The sequence below is a fragment of the Branchiostoma lanceolatum genome, chromosome 4, assembly GCF_035083965.1.
Source record: "Branchiostoma lanceolatum isolate klBraLanc5 chromosome 4, klBraLanc5.hap2, whole genome shotgun sequence".
Taxonomy (NCBI): Eukaryota; Metazoa; Chordata; class Leptocardii; order Amphioxiformes; family Branchiostomatidae; genus Branchiostoma; species Branchiostoma lanceolatum.
Window position 1 is genome coordinate 92,360 of NC_089725.1, and position 15,896 is coordinate 108,255.

At 41.1% G+C, this 15,896-nt stretch overlaps 1 protein-coding gene across 1 annotated transcript; it reads left to right on the plus strand.

Moving 5' to 3' along the window:
* The first annotated feature begins 9,920 nt into the window (after positions 1-9,920).
* On the plus strand, positions 9,921-15,892 carry LOC136432143 (arrestin domain-containing protein 3-like). The gene is made up of 8 exons (XM_066423147.1): positions 9,921-10,046; positions 10,357-10,488; positions 12,091-12,225; positions 12,672-12,901; positions 13,203-13,385; positions 13,797-13,979; positions 14,294-14,459; positions 14,697-15,892. The coding sequence occupies exons 2-8, from the start codon at positions 10,371-10,373 to the stop codon at positions 14,834-14,836; spliced, it is 1,155 nt and encodes a 384-aa protein (XP_066279244.1). The 5' UTR covers positions 9,921-10,046; positions 10,357-10,370; the 3' UTR covers positions 14,837-15,892.
* The last annotated feature ends 4 nt before the right edge of the window (positions 15,893-15,896 follow it).

The following is a 15,896-nucleotide window of genomic DNA, read 5'->3' on the forward strand; positions in this document are numbered from 1 at the left end:
CATAGCGTCGATGCACATGCCGAGTGATCTGTTAAAAGTCGGCTTCCCTGAGTGGAGATCAAACGACAAAGACTTCCAGGCGAGCACCAGCTTTGTCCCTCAGGCCCGGCGAAGCTCCCTACCGTCTGTGTCCACCACGACTCACGGCAAGTTTACGAAGCTGTGCTTAACTGCTACAAGAAGGATGAGCATCGGATCCACACAATCAAGAACCTCATCGTTGGACAAACTCGAAAACGTGAGCGAAGTAAGCGAGGAACATTCGGACCGTTCAGAACGGGAGGAAACCATGAAGAAATTGATGCAAAACGTCATGTCCATCGACTATACTGTCTAGTAGTTGGCCATTAACACTACGAAAGAAAGCACAATGGGGACAATAGATGACGTGTTCACGCTGGTTAGGCTAAGGTAGAATAGCACAAGTAGATGTCTGACACGTGTAATGAACCTTACAGTGTATAGCAGCATCATATCGCATCAATGTCAACGGCGTATCATGTAACATGATTTATTATAATCTTCAAAGCAGCCATATTATGCATGATGCTTTTGAAAATGCGATCACTTCTGCACATGCATTTATAAATGAGAAAATTTGAAACCCGTGAGCTTATAAGATATGCTGCATCAGTAACTACACTGAATAAAAAACGTTTATGTCTTCTGTACTTCTTGAATACGAGAATTAAAGTCCTTGTTGCTGTGACACCATGTTCTTTTGTCGCTTCAACCCGTTTTATAACGTTTGTGGTATCTATTTTCTGGGGATCTTGATATTTTTTGCCCGTCTTGGTTTTTTTTCGCGCTCTCGCATTAGCTTTGCAGTCTGCAGAGAATGCCATTCATAAAATGTACTTGCCGTGGCCGTACGGAATTTACCTAAATTATTCCAATCGTCGTTGTTGTCGTTCACCTTGTAGTGCCAAGTGGCACATAGGGCACGCAGCAAATTACCTTTTCAGGAGCAGGGTATATCTTATACTGAGTAGTTGCTAGCCCATTCCATTTAACGTGCACGGGGCACCTCTTCGAACACGGGACACCCATTTTACGTACGTCCCATCCCAAAGACGGGTGTTACCCAAACTGAGATGTCCTGCAACACCAACTAATCAGAACCAGGAGCTCAACTGTGAGACTGCTACATGTACCAGTTCAGCTACAGGGAAATCCCTGTTCCCATCGTCCTAATCCGTTAAGTAGGAAGGATTAACCCGGCTAGTTACGACATTGTACACTGTCACTAGTGTCAGCCCAATCGATCATTCTGTTTGCCGTGGTGATTAAACAGATTGTTTACGTGCAGTGATGCAGGACATGCATGCACGTTTCACGTAATTTCTTTTACATAAAATGATCTTTTATTGCATGGAAATTGAACTTACATACAAAATTACAAAAAAATGAGTAGTTTGTAGAGTAGAATTGTATGATTTGATTAAAAAAACGACTTTCGTCACAAAGTAATAAGTCTTACGAACTGCATTTCCTTGCCATTTATCTCCCAATTCACATTGTTCTACCCCCTTTCCACTAGGGCGGTGACCTTCCTGCGACCGAGTGATTTGATTGTGCGCTCAACAAAGTTTACAGATAAGAAAAGAACGAAACTTTTTACGCTTTGTATGTTTTGTTGTCTTTTCAATCATACTTTTTTTCGATATTCCGATTATAAAATCAAGGGCTACACAAATCCCATTTAGGTTGCAGCGAGGTTACAGCTAGATCGCCTTAAATGTGGGGCCTAATAAGGAGTGGCTGTTCCGGCCTGCTGAATGCCACTCTATACCGCACTGTTTAACTGCCCTTAACAGCAGTTCAACCAATTGCAATTATTGACTCGACCAAAGAGACAGTGGCTGTATGTTGACCATATTGTTTTGGTGCAGTGCAGAAAATGCGTTTAACAAAACATGCCTTTTTACAGCATTAGCATTACCACAGCGCTGAGGGCGACATAATTTGACGTGCTGAATTTGCTCATTAAGTATGCAAACAGGTGGTTGTATGCTAATATCGTCCTCAAATTCTAGTGCCCTGTAACTTTCAATTTTGTTCTGTATCAAGATTAAACTGCATTTCTAAACACACACATACATACACTTTCGGCCGATCAACTCCAGTCCTTATGGAATGAGTAATCCACTGTCTCTGTGACGTCATGTTATGCAGATAGGACACATGAATCGGTGAGCAGTGGACCGTACGTTGCAGAAAGTCTGTGACGCCCCCCGTCTCTGTAAAAAGTGTTAAGGGATGGTTATAAAGCCCTGATGTAGATGGCTTCTTTTATTCTCTTACAAAAAATTCCGTCTCGGCATCCAAGATCCTTTCTTTGTCCAGTGAGAATGAGTGTCCGAGGTTGTCGTACGTTTGTGTTCAAGGAACCTGGTCCTGCGTGATCTTTCCGTCTCTCTAATGTATGTTTCCTTACACAGGCCTTGATGTTTTGACCTTGGCAAGGTATGGGATAAACAACTCCAGACTTATTCTCCTCGGGGATTTTGTCCTTGGGTGCTACTAGGGTATTCAGGAGGGTTCTGGTAGGCCTCAGTAGGTCTTGACCCGTGAGATGCGAAAACCCTCCTGAGACGTTCTGACAACCCTTTCATGTACGGCAGGACAATGCCTCTATTCTTGTCCCTGTTGTTCTGGTTCGAGTTACGAGAATGACTTCTGACTCGGACTCCAGGAAGAATAGTGTACCACTAATGGAGATCCTAATAAAACAAACAAACAAACAAACTTCTACCAACACAGATAAACTTTCAAGTGAAGTTTCAATTTGTTGTCATATGCTAATTTTCCTAATAAGACCCAGTGGATTTCTGGAATTTCATTCATGATGCAAATTAATTAATATTGATAAAGCAAAGTATTCTTCAGTTTTCATCTTCAAAGCGGATTTGAAATGGTTTCAGTGGAACTGAATCTTGATGAATGATATTTGATAATAAGGACTGCGGAAATAATCTTAGTGGAGGAAGTATTTTGCATGATAAAATGTTACTGTAAACATTAGTATTCAGTACCAGCAGGTTGCAACAACAACAGCAAGAGCTCGCAGACCTCAAACCACCGTGCAATATTTAGACTTTCGGTAATTTTCTTGTCTTATCAATCAATAAAGAAAAACAAAAAAAATGAAGCGACCTTAACCTGAACCTGGGCGAGTTCTATTTCCTGCCACAGGCAATGGGAAAACTATGGACTGGGACCAACGCAATTTCCTGCCACCGTTCTGGGACCTTTCTGGCACCTATGTCCCACGATTTCCTGTCAGTGTCCCTGTCGTGCCTAGCCTTCAAATGCCGATTGTAGAACTGCGGACTCACACTGTTACGTACAAACAAACACACCAAATGGCCGTTTTCACGTAGGAAACAAAATGATTTTCATATTGACCTGCAGTACTATACAAGGTCAGCAGGTGGCTGTAAATGGCCTCCATAGCATAAACACTAAGGAAACCATGATTCGTGACAGTATTAGTATAATCATTCCTTACAACCATTTGATTATTCACGTGATTTTTGTTTACATTTTTAAAGACAAACCTTGAGTTACAAATGCATTTAGAATATTTTGATAGCACGGAAATGAACGTTACATACAAAGTTATAAAAGATGAGGTGTTCGGCTTGTGCAGTAGAATTGAACTTGGATTACTTAGGATAGTTATTAGTTCTAGCTCCAGAGGTCAAGTCAAAGTCACGTCAAAGCCTTTATTTTCTAGAGGTACGGCCAGGTTACAATCCTCTGCTTACAAATGAACGCTACTATACTGCGCGAATAAATTGTAGTATGCAGTCCGAAGACATCTGCAATTATCAAAATAGATATCATTAACATAGTACATTACTACATTTACATAACGCATTGTTGATATTATATAAATATTAAGACCATCCAAACAATGCAAAACGCAACAGAGCATAACTAGAATAGCCAAAAAGGTCAAACAAATACTTACATGGGAAATCTATCCAATGTCTCCGCCATGGAAACAGACGAGGGGGATGCACAGCCTGTCACGTTTGGGACTACATTCCTGCCACAACGCCACCATGCGGCGAAGAGTAGCAGGGTGCATTACGACCTGATAAAGGCAGCTGACAAGTTGGCAAAATGTCGGCGAGGTAGAAAACCTTTATATTATGTCGTCATGTCATTATAATCTTACTGTCAAACATTCACTTGTCCTACCCTACCTTATGCTAACATGCGCTGTAACTTTATATCTATTGTCCTCATTGTTCCTTCTTCCTTAGTGATAATGGCAAACTAGACTCGATCGACATGACGATTTGCATCAAATTCTTCATGGTTTCCTCCCGTTCCAAGTGGCGTGAATGTTCCTAGCTTTCTTCGATCGCGTTTTCGAGCTTGTCCAACGATGAGGTTCTCGATTTTGTGGTTCCGATGCTCATTTTTCTTGAGCCTAGCTTCGTAAACTTGCCGTCAGTCATGGTGGACACAAACGGTAGGGAGCTTCGCCGGGCCCGAGGGAAAAAGCTGGTGCTCGCCGGGAAGTCTTTGTCGTTTGTACCTGCGGGTCCCGGCGACAGTTGTGCTCCGGATCCCAACTCAGGGAAGCCGATTTTTAACAGATCACTCGGCATGTGCATCGACGCTATGCTCGTTCTACGCTGAAGCTTCTTCTTCTTTCCGGTTTCTTCCGATTTTTCTTGCGGATCTTCAGAGTTTCCTCTGAGAGCCGCGTCAGAGTTTAGTCTCACTCTCTGGAAAACTTGATTCTGTTTTTCAACTGAAGACTCGTCCACGTTCAAGAGGGATGCAAGAAGTTTGGGGTCCATGCTTCTTCGGCGGATTAGTCTGGGTTTAACTGAGTTCTTGACTTCTTCTTTGGCGTCTTCTGAGGAACCTTTGTGGTTTGACTTCTTTATCGAGGGTAGTTTGTTGGAATTAGCGAGCTGTGAGTTGTCTAAACTACAGTTGGAAGAGACGCGATGGTCCTTGGATCTTGTTTTTTGAGACACCGACGGAAGATGGCTTCCCGTAACGGTTGGTTCTCGGCTCTTGGTATCAACACCAAGAGTTCCTTGGTTTTTGGCGACACCGCGTGAGTCTTGGAACACGTCTGGCTGTCTCATGTCTCCCCACAAGAACGGTCCTCTAGATATGAAAATGTATTCTTCTCGTTTTTGTCCAATTTCTGTAATGACATATTGTACCTGTTGTGTGTGATGTTTCCTTGCATGCGTTTATTGTGATTCAGTAAGGGCATCCTTTTCGTCTGCAGATTCTGTCCTTTGGAATTCCTCTTATTTATCTCCTGTATGCGCTTGTTTATGCTCTCCAGACGAGACAACAGCCGGTTCTGTTCGACCCTGAAACGTTTCAACAAGACAACGTTTTATAAAGGCTGGCTAAAAATTACCCCGAGCAGGGGAAATGGAATGGATGACTAAGTTCAAGGAGACTTAAAATCAATCCTTATAACTCCTCCTTGCTTAGTCAAAGTCTCATGTTGTCTGCCTATTAGTACTAAAAAGCTATGTTCAAATGCACATGTCTTGGATGAGAAGTTTTTTTTTATTCACAACAAGGTTTTACAAGTGTATACAATCATCACCTTCCTACTGACTGATACGATATTCCATCCTGCAGGTTGGTGTCGTCGAAATGTGTTTATTTGACTATTATAGCAGCCGACTCCTTACCTGTCGAAGTTCCAGGCCCATCGCCTTTCTTTCTCCAACAGTTTCATTTCCCAGTCGTGCTCTTGTTTCTGGGCCTGCATCTTTTGACGGTAGATTTTCAGCCCACTCCCCTCCATGAGGAGCTCGGCGTGCGTGTCTGGGCCTGTGGGCCTGTTGGCCATGTTGATGTTGATTGTACCGACTCGCCGACGAGAACGTCTTCGGCCTGACTAATGAATAAGCAGGGAAGAAAACTAGATCAGCCAGGTCGTCCCCAGATAACACAACCAGGACGATTTCGTCATTTGGATCGCGAAGATTTCTTAAGTTAATATCTGATCCTATTTTGCATTTGAAAAAGAAGTATCCCCGAGAGTGTTATATATATATATATATATATATATATATATAGGGCGTGATTAATAGGTCTAGGGCCGTCTACTTACATGGCACAGGTCGTTTGGTGCCTGTGGTCGTAGTGCATTTGCTGAATAGCCATAATCTTCATCGTTATGCTCGATTTTTCTTTTCTTTTTATATCTTATAATTGTCTTTGCTAGTTATAGTTGGCTACGGCGACATGTCGTCTGAATCGATCTATGAACCGGATCAATCCAGGTGAAACTGGATCAATCCTACATAAGCCTACCAAACTAGGTAAAAGTCTGTAACGTTACCAGAAATAAATGTACTTACTCTCGTGTGTTTCCGCCACCAACGATGTCAAAATCGTCAACTGCTAAATGGATCGTCTGCTGAGTCTCTTTTCTGTGCGTGAAAGAGGTTCAATTGAGCCTCTTTTGTTGATTGACGTGAACACAAAGAATCCAGACTTATTTCCACTCCGACGCTAATCCCCTAACACGCTAGGATACACTTCATCCTAAAAGATCCTTCGTGATTCACAAAACGGGACATTATGTTAACTAATTCCGAAATAATTGCTTTTTACTTTTTTGTTTGTTTTTGTCCTGTCAAAATAGACCGTAGCCAGGCAAACTTTAACGCGTCTTATATTAGTTTGCTTTATCATCTTGGTCGAAACGTGTGTATTGGATGGGTATTGTCTTTCTAAAGTTGTTAAACGCGAACCAAAGCTTAATAAATTCCCATTTGCAGCAGATAAATTTTGTTCAACCAAACCTCCTTGGTTCAACCCATTTCGGTTCGGAAAAACAAGTAGTAGATTTGCTTCCTCCATATTAAATAACTTTCTTTCTTCGAGCAATGATGTTATTCTTACTGACATGTATATACATGTACTAGTATATGAATCAGAAGAAGAAATAGCAAATTTATTTTAAGAATATTGTGTTTTTTCCCTTTTCTGTACTGAAATTAAATATCAATGATTCAATATTGATGTCACAACATTTTGACCCTGAACATAATAAAATAGAATTCTATCATAATCTGTATTAAATTTTTGTATTTGATAGTAACCAGGGCTTGGTATTTGTGTTTGGTCTCGACTAGAAGGAATAAAAATCCTGCTGGGTCATGTGGCTTATTAAGGACAGAGTGTTCTCCTGGTTCAAATCCCCCGACGCCATCGAGGTTTTACCCTTAGGAAAGGCACTTTACACGAGTTTCCTCACTCCACCCAGGTGAAGTAGGGGGCTTGTTGCTCTCTGTATGTGGCACTGTGAAAGAATAGAGTGCAGCGCCACATTGTCCTTGTCTGTCTAAAAGCTAAAATAGAAAATAAAATTCCCCTCTGTCGCTAGAGCATTTACTGCTGGGGGTCATGTTTTCGGTGCCGTAGTTGACCAATGGTTGTGTGCGTGTGCTGTCAGTGTGCTGATCACATTCGTCGCTCAACAGGTTGAGAAAGCAAATTCAAGAGACAGACAATTCTAGAATCGTCGTTTAAAATTCGCCTGCCCCATGAGGGTGATCGCAATTTCTTGTGTATACATACGGTCGACCGGTTCTGAAAATTTCCAAGCAGATGTTGGTGGTACTGCTGAGCTATTGTTAAATTTGAATGTTTTCTGATGCCAGAGCTTCGCCATGATGTTTTCATACTTCATCGATGCGTATTCTTGATTAACACATATTCATTACCTTAACTCCGTATCTCAAATTGTTTGTATCATATACTCGGTAAGCTTCATGACGTAAGTTTGTACTGAACAGTTCCAGCTGGGTATCCGGACAGATTTATCTTATCTTCTCTGAGAAAGTCCCCTACTCCTTTCGTTTGGTAGGTTGTTTTTGCTGACATGCTCGAAGTGTGGCTCTCCTCAAACACGGTACCTCCCTTTAAAGTCCTATATTACACATCTCCGATAAGGGAAGAAGGTGATTGGGCATTTTTTAATGAAGAGACCATGAAGACGTTATGTGAGACAACAGTTTCATCACAGTTATATCACAATATGTTTTGTTGAAAATAACAGGGTGACTCCGACAAGGGAAGGTGATAAAGACAGACTGGGTTAAGTTACGTTTAAAAAGATTTTGTTGTAGCGTCAAAACGTCACGTTATATATTTTCCATTATACTATTTCATCAAAAAGGAAACGGAAAGAATATCAGATGTCAAGGTTTGATGAAATTTTTATTTCTGAGAAAAACTACCTTTTTAAAATGCACCACAGCAAGCTTACATATTCTCCAAGCAGAGTCTTCGATCGAGAGGGGTAGTTTTGTCCGGGATCTTTAACGTTCCTCTCCTCGTTAAAAATCCCGGACAAAACTACACCTCTCGATCGAAGCCTCTGCTTGGAGAATAAGCTTACACACGTTTGTCTTTATACACCGTTGATTAGTTGTGGGCGTTTCTAGTCTCTAGGCCACAGTAAGACCATTTCATGGATGACATCCATAAACGTACATTGATTTTCGCCTGACTTTTGAAAAAAATTGTTACCTTTAGGCGTTGCTGGTCTTCGCATGAGTGAAGTTGTAGAAGTAACACTAGTTTCAATTAGTAGCTTTGAGTTTATTGTTTGAATAAATGATTCTATCCTACCACACTGATGTCACTTTCTGCACTTCTTGAACACAAGAATAAAAAAAAATCATATAAAAATAACTTGTAATACCATGTTCTGTCGCTTCAAAGCTTGTTACAACGTTCATTTAATATTTATCTCCATGAAGAAATACTTTTTCATTGGGATATTGTTTTGCGCGCGTGTGTGTTAACCTGTGTGTATGTTTGTGTCACCGGACGCTTAAAATCAGCATAACTGAAGAACGTGTGGATTGTAATGATATTTGGTATGTGGGTAGGTGCTGGGAGGAGAAAGGTCAAGGTCAATTTTGGGTTCCCTAGTATGTGTCACTGGAACTGCTATGGCGTATTTGGAAAAATCTACCAGGGCGAATAACTGAAGAAAGGACCGACAGATTTTCATGTTATTTGGTACGCAGGTGGGTTGGACAGAGATGTACAATCTGAAGTGCTAATTATGCAAATTGGAACTGAATTTGCATAAGTAATGAGGACTACTAGTATCTAATCCATTGTAGGTATGTGCTTTGAGGTCGCACCTGTCACATCTGTTGGTCTCTTATCTAGGCCAAGTATTCCCCAGGTCCCAACAGCTGGTGGTCAAACAACAAATAATAACTTTATTGCACAGCAATTGTATAAGTTACAAAGTATGGCATTCACTTGTACATACTAGCATTCAATTAGGCTAATTAGTCTATCTTGTAAAATATGGTGTAGTAGTATCGGATGACAATGGGATTTTTCAATCATTGGAGGAGTTTCTAACGTCTAGACATTCTTTGATATACTTCCCAATGTATACCATGCATGGGTTGTCACATTTCATAATGTACTTAAATTTGCTATTCAAGAACGGGTACACTACCAAACCTGTGTACTTGTTTCTATTATGTGGATACCCTCTGGCACATAGAACAAAACAACCAGCAGTAACAACAACTAACTAGGGCAAATAAAACACATCATATATAAAAACAAATTTCATGGAGATTTTGGGTCTTCGGACTCTTGTTTGATCTTGGTTCTGGCCCGTCTTGTGTTTTTTTCCCTTACATTCTCACTAGATTGCGTGTCTGCAATGGTTCTTTTCCGTAAAGATTTAACACTTTAACGTTACTTGCTGTAGCATTTATGATCATGAGTAGGCTCCACAACAACGAGAGAAACAAAAACGACAATGTACCCAACTACTAAATGAATGTAACGTGACATCTGCTTGGAGCAGAATGGTTGAAATCCACACCGCCGCACCCTCGTGTATGCCGACAACTGATTGGTCAGATCTGTTCCAGACACAAGAATATCATATTTCAAAAAACAAAAGCTTGCGACCTGTAGAACGCAGAATAGTGGTCACACATTTTTGCTTCTCAAAGGGCAGCAGACGAGGACAGAGGCAGTTTTCTGTCATAAATGTGAGTTATTTGGTTGTCTAGTGTGGCTGTTGTCCCTTGTAAAGGTGCTAAATCAAGCTGTGTGTAAGTCAATGTGCTTCCCTCGGTGTTAACGTCAACGTAAATATTTGAAGTTTGAACGTCGATTAAAAAGAATGCCCCGGCTACTCGTTCCAGTAACATGAATTCATTCACTCAGTGTTTTGTTTTATTCTTTTTTACTAAATCCACTTCACCCTGTTCTTATTCTACTCCGGGTTTTGTGCATTCGTATTTTCAAAAAATCACTAGAATATTCTTCTAAAGTCCTTTCCCCCCCCCCCCCCCCCAGGGCACCGATCAGCAATGGGGAAGTTGAAGTCATTTGTGGTGACTTTTGACAACAACAAGGACGTGTATCAGGCTGGGGAGATCGTCAGTGGGAAACTGATTGCCGACGTTACTGAAGGAATAAAGGCCAGAGGTTAGTCATCGCTGCCAGTGCTAACGTTTGAAGGATCTTTGACTTGTAACGTTACAGTTCATGTTCTTAACACCCAGTGTGAAGCAGTGTCGAGTTTCTCATTGCCAATATCCAACCCTTCAGATTGCACATTTTAGCACCGCAGCCACATTCATAACGTTTCACAATAATATTTTGAAATGTGTATTTTCTCGGATTTGTATTACACACATAAAATACAACAGGGTGTATTCCGCATCACCCTCGGTCCCAGCCCGGTCAGGCTGCTACATTAGGCGATACAGAGTACACCGTGTTGTTTTCTATATGTAGCAAGTGTCAGGACAGAGCTGGAGGAGCTTGTCACCATATGAAAACATTATTATCTTCGGCGAGTACTATATAATAGTACTCGGAGAAGATTATGTTTTCGGTTGAGCCAGCTGTTTGGTGGGTCTGTATGTATGTCAGGAGCATAACTCAAGAAAGCTTCAATGAATCATTATGATTTTTCGTAGGTGTGTAGTGGTTGTACAAAGGAAGGTCAAGTTCGAAAATGGTTCACCTTGCGTTTTTCAACAGTACTGCAGCAGACTTTGCATTTTTTTGTGGATGTGTATTTGTATGTGGACAACATAACTCAAGAAGCTGTCGATGGATCTGTATGATATTTATTGGATGGGTAGGGTTTACAGAAAGGAAGGTCAAGTTCGATAATGGGCCTTCTAGCGGGTACCTAAGGTACTGCAGCGGAGCTTCGAAATTTAGGGGCATATTTTCTGAAAGTGCTTTGGTCATGATATTTGTGTGGTAGATAGTTCATGACACAGAAAGTAAGTTCTGTAAGTTTGGGCCCCCTAGCGGCTTGTTTAGAACTGCAGTGGGTGTTTTTGTTTTGACATTCGGACACGTATTACTTGAGAAGGGATGAACAGATTGTCGTGGAGTTTTGTATGTAGAGAGCTCAGATGGTGCTTTACACAATCGATGTCTAATTATAGAAAACAGGAGCTAATCTGCATAATTAGTAAGGATAATTGTAAATCCATTACATTCCATACTGGGGCATGTGACAGTGTTCCCGAAACAGGCCAGCAGAAGGCCTTGCCTAGAAGTATATATAAACAGATGGGGTACATTAAATAAACAAATGGGGCAGTCTCACTACAATTCAAGCAGATATGTGCGTCTGGTTGGTTTTTATCGTGTTCAGTTTAGGCATTTTTGTCCAACACACGGTTGGAGACATAACGGAGAGGGAACAAAATAGAAAGCCTTACAAAAACACCTAACAACATGTGAATAACCAGCCGGACCACTCTTCTGCTCAGAGAGAACCTAGCACCGTATGTAGCCCCCCCCCCATCATAACTTTCAAACGGCAATGGTGTATGATCAAGTTTGCAGGGGGTGATAGCATGTAAATATTAATCACTCTCCACAATAAGCCTTGATTATTTGGCGAAGATAATGTGTTCGTGGAACTCTAGTTATATGAATGTATTGGAGTGAGAATTAACAGAGCAGTAGTTTGTTAACCCAGACCATATGAAGGTAAAAATTATGTATTTGCTTGCAAATGGTACCTTTCTAACGTTAGTTACCTATTGATTTTATATCCAGGTGTTCGTGTCAAGTTCCATGGTTTTGCTTACCTACATTGGACTGAGTCCCATGGTTCAGGGGAACACAGAAGGACGGAACACTACTCAGCTCAGGAGACATATTTCGATCAAACGCTCACCGTCTGGGGAAAAGGTCAGAAAATTGATATTTTTTTGTCAAGGTCAGAGAATGATTTTTTGTGAAGGTCGAAGTTCTCTGTCGCACTAGTAATTGTATTGGGAAAAAAAGCACTTCTAATCAGACTTACTTTGCATTAACAAAATATCTTAAGCGTTGAAAGACTAAAATTTAATGTCTTTAAAGTTTATGGGAGATGAATTACAGTTGAATACAGTTATTGTGTCAACAAAAGAACATACATAGTACAGAGATGTAAACACACACATGCACACAAGCATGTGACCACAATATAGTAAAAACAGCAACAAGCAAAAATGAAAATGTAACATAATTGTATTCTAATGTAAAAAAAAATTAAAAATAAAATGACAGAGACAAAAGAACACATAGATTGCTAGAGTTATGTAGTATGGATTTAAATTTCTTTGAAACTATCTTTCAAAATCTCTGTGTAACAGAGTTAGGGGACAAGGCCGGAGAAAGCCCAACCCTCCCCGCGGGGTACTACGAGTTCCCGTTCCGGTACCAGTTAGGCATGGGGTTGCCCTCGTCGTTCGAGGGCGGCACCGGCTACGTACGCTACTCCATCAAGGGCATCGTTGACAGACCGTGGCGGTTCGACCACACCACGAAATGTGCCTTCACCATTTTGGACATGTATGATCTAAATGAAGAGCCAAGTGCTTTGGTAAGTTGCAATGTTTTTTGTCATGTGCAATAATATGAACTTCAATAGGGTTGTTGCATTAAAAAGAATTATGACAATGGTCTGGTGGGTTTTCTTTTCCCAAATATATGAAAGCAAACATTCATTTTCTTCTCCTGAGTACATAATACATATAACCTAAATGCAAAGAAGGCTATGTTTTGGATGCCGTTTATGCGTGTGTGAGTGCGTGTATGTATTGGAAACACATGTTCAGGATGTTGCCATGAAAATGAAATCTAAACTTTGAAGATTTACGGTATTTTCTTCCATGGTTTATCAGACACCTTCAGGAAACCAGAGCTCCAAGACCCTGTGCTGCCTGTGCTGTGCCTCGGGGCCGATAGAACTCCAGGCGCAGACAGACCGGGGCGGGTACTGCCCCGGGGAGAGGGTCATGGTGAAGGGGTCGCTGGAGAACAGCAGCAACACAAGGATCACCCAGACCTCAGCTAAAATTGTGCAGGTATGTCGGAATGTTCCAGGGGAATGAAAATCAAGATCATGGTAATATTTGCCTTAAGTTATGATCATTTTGATTTATTGTCACTTAGCCTAGCTTTTGAGGACTGTTAAACAGGTGAACAGGTATTAGCATAAATCTCAAAGTTTATCTAAGTTACAATAGTCATTAATGAGAAATAAACTATTCTCAAACTCCAAACAAATTTCACCCACCAGAATTTTCGACCGAATCACTCGGTCTTCATCAGCTATCTGTAGACACGTGTTTTACTGACTTCAGCACCGGGCCAAAGTCTGTTCTAAGTTGATATCACCCCCGTCCAGATTGAGCGAGGGTTGGTGTACATGTGCTCCTTTACTCCTCTCGCAAAGCGGGCGGGGTGATATTGACAACTGTGATTTTTTCCCTCAGACCGTGGCATTTCATGCGACCAGAAAGACCAGACACTCCCACCACACCCTGAGTTCTGCTGTGGGGCTGGGCTGTAGAGGTCGTATGTCCGGGAACATCGGAGAACTGGTTCTTCCCGTCCCCGCCATACCCCCCTCTAAGCTGAGACATTGTTCCATCATTGAAATTGACTATGTGGCACAGGTAATGTAATTTTATACCCATTCATGTCTCAATTTCATCACTTAATTTTCTTCATTGTGGGGAATTTTACCATGATCACTGTATGACATTGCGTTATCCCAAAACATAATATTGTGTATATTATCAAACCTTTTGATTTTGTCTTCTTCCAACTATCTGTTATACCAGTGTCACCTAATTTTGATCTTTTGAAACTGGTTGGCTCTTTCATAGCCTAGTTCTGTGGAATGTAGATTAAAGGAAAGATGTGATGAATAGTTTGAAACAACTTACAATGCATACCTACTAGCTGCTATTTGTTAATATCCTATTAGGTTTTTGCCCACATTGAAGGACCACACCTGAACCTCAATGTTCAACTCCCCATTATAATTGGCTCTGTTCCACTGACGACACATCATGGTGGCCCCCCTCAGCCAGGGTATGGCCCAACAATACCCGGAGTGCCGGACTACCTGGGAGCGACAGCACCACCTCTTCGTAAGTAAGAAATGATAGGCTCCACCCCTGAGGCATGGCCAAAATTCAGCTATATCTTTGAAAAAATAGTGATGAAGCACTCAGCATAGCACCAGCAAATTTTGTGATGAAATAAAGCGTACTTATTAAAAAAAAATGATTGTTGAATCTACTATCAATATTTGCTAAAGATAACTAAGTCTTGATAATGTAATAGAAGCTATAAATTCCTTCATTGTTGTTTCCTATATATCACAGCTCCTCCACCCACCTATGCAGCAGTGACAGGGGGTGGCGCCAACATACGGGACGGCGATGACAGTGACTACACCATGGGACAGCTCACCTTCGCTCCAAAGTACATGTACTACGACTGGAGCCAACATCCTCAGCCCTGATACAATAGGCTGACTAAACACTCGTCACCTTTTGAAAGGGTCCTTGCCTTTGTTCGTGTATTAGTACAGCGTGATCAGTCATATTCAGTGTATTAGCTGGCTCTGTCCATACCGACGCATAGTTGATTAGGGATTAGACATTTTGACTTTGGTTTGAACCTGAGCCAGTGTACTTTCTTATGATAATTTCATTACCATTTATCATATGATGATAATACTGTTGAAAATTTGAAATTGAAATGTTGCTTCATATATCTGTTTTTGCTTCTTGTTAGCCCCCAAAAGTTAAGAGATGCTTGAATATGGTATTGACCCGGTTTCCTGATATGCCAACAACGGGTTTGATCCCGGCTGTGTCGCTCACCTGATACGTGTGCCACCGGAAAGGGTCGCAGTCCTTAGGACGGGACGTTAAGCTGTGGTCCACTGTTCATTGTGCTTGTCGAAATGAGCTAGGGGAATTTCCCCGGTATAATGAACCTGAAAATACTGTACATATATAGCGTCTGTCTTCTCTATCATGACCAGTGGAAGACTAGCTCATCTGTTCAGGCTGGAGATCACTTCCTTTTCCTCTCCAGTTTAGAACAGCGATGACCATTTACAAGACTGACACGTGCATCTATTAGGTTGATCCTACATATAGCCATGTATACAATGTACCAAAATCAGAAATGCAGTAAAAAATTGACAGACTTGACCCATAGAGCCATGTTGGTGTCCTTTGTTTGCATGTAAAGATTGTGTAGGAATTTCATTGGCAAATTTAGTTTTACTGTAGTCTTCTGGTGTTGTTCTGTGAGCCATACTGGAGGTTTTCACCAGGGTCAGAAGATCTCTCGACTTGATGTTAAAAAAATCTGAATATTCCCTATGACGAAATGTGGAAACATTCTATTGGTCGAACTACTAACTAAGTAAAGTTAAAAACATTAATGCAATTATTCAAACTACACTTTTGATGCCTACTTTTGTACATTCCTATCTGAATGTTTCTAATAGCTATTTGATTGTTTTGCGACTGTAAATAAATGCATTAAGTTTGCGGTGATTTGATTTT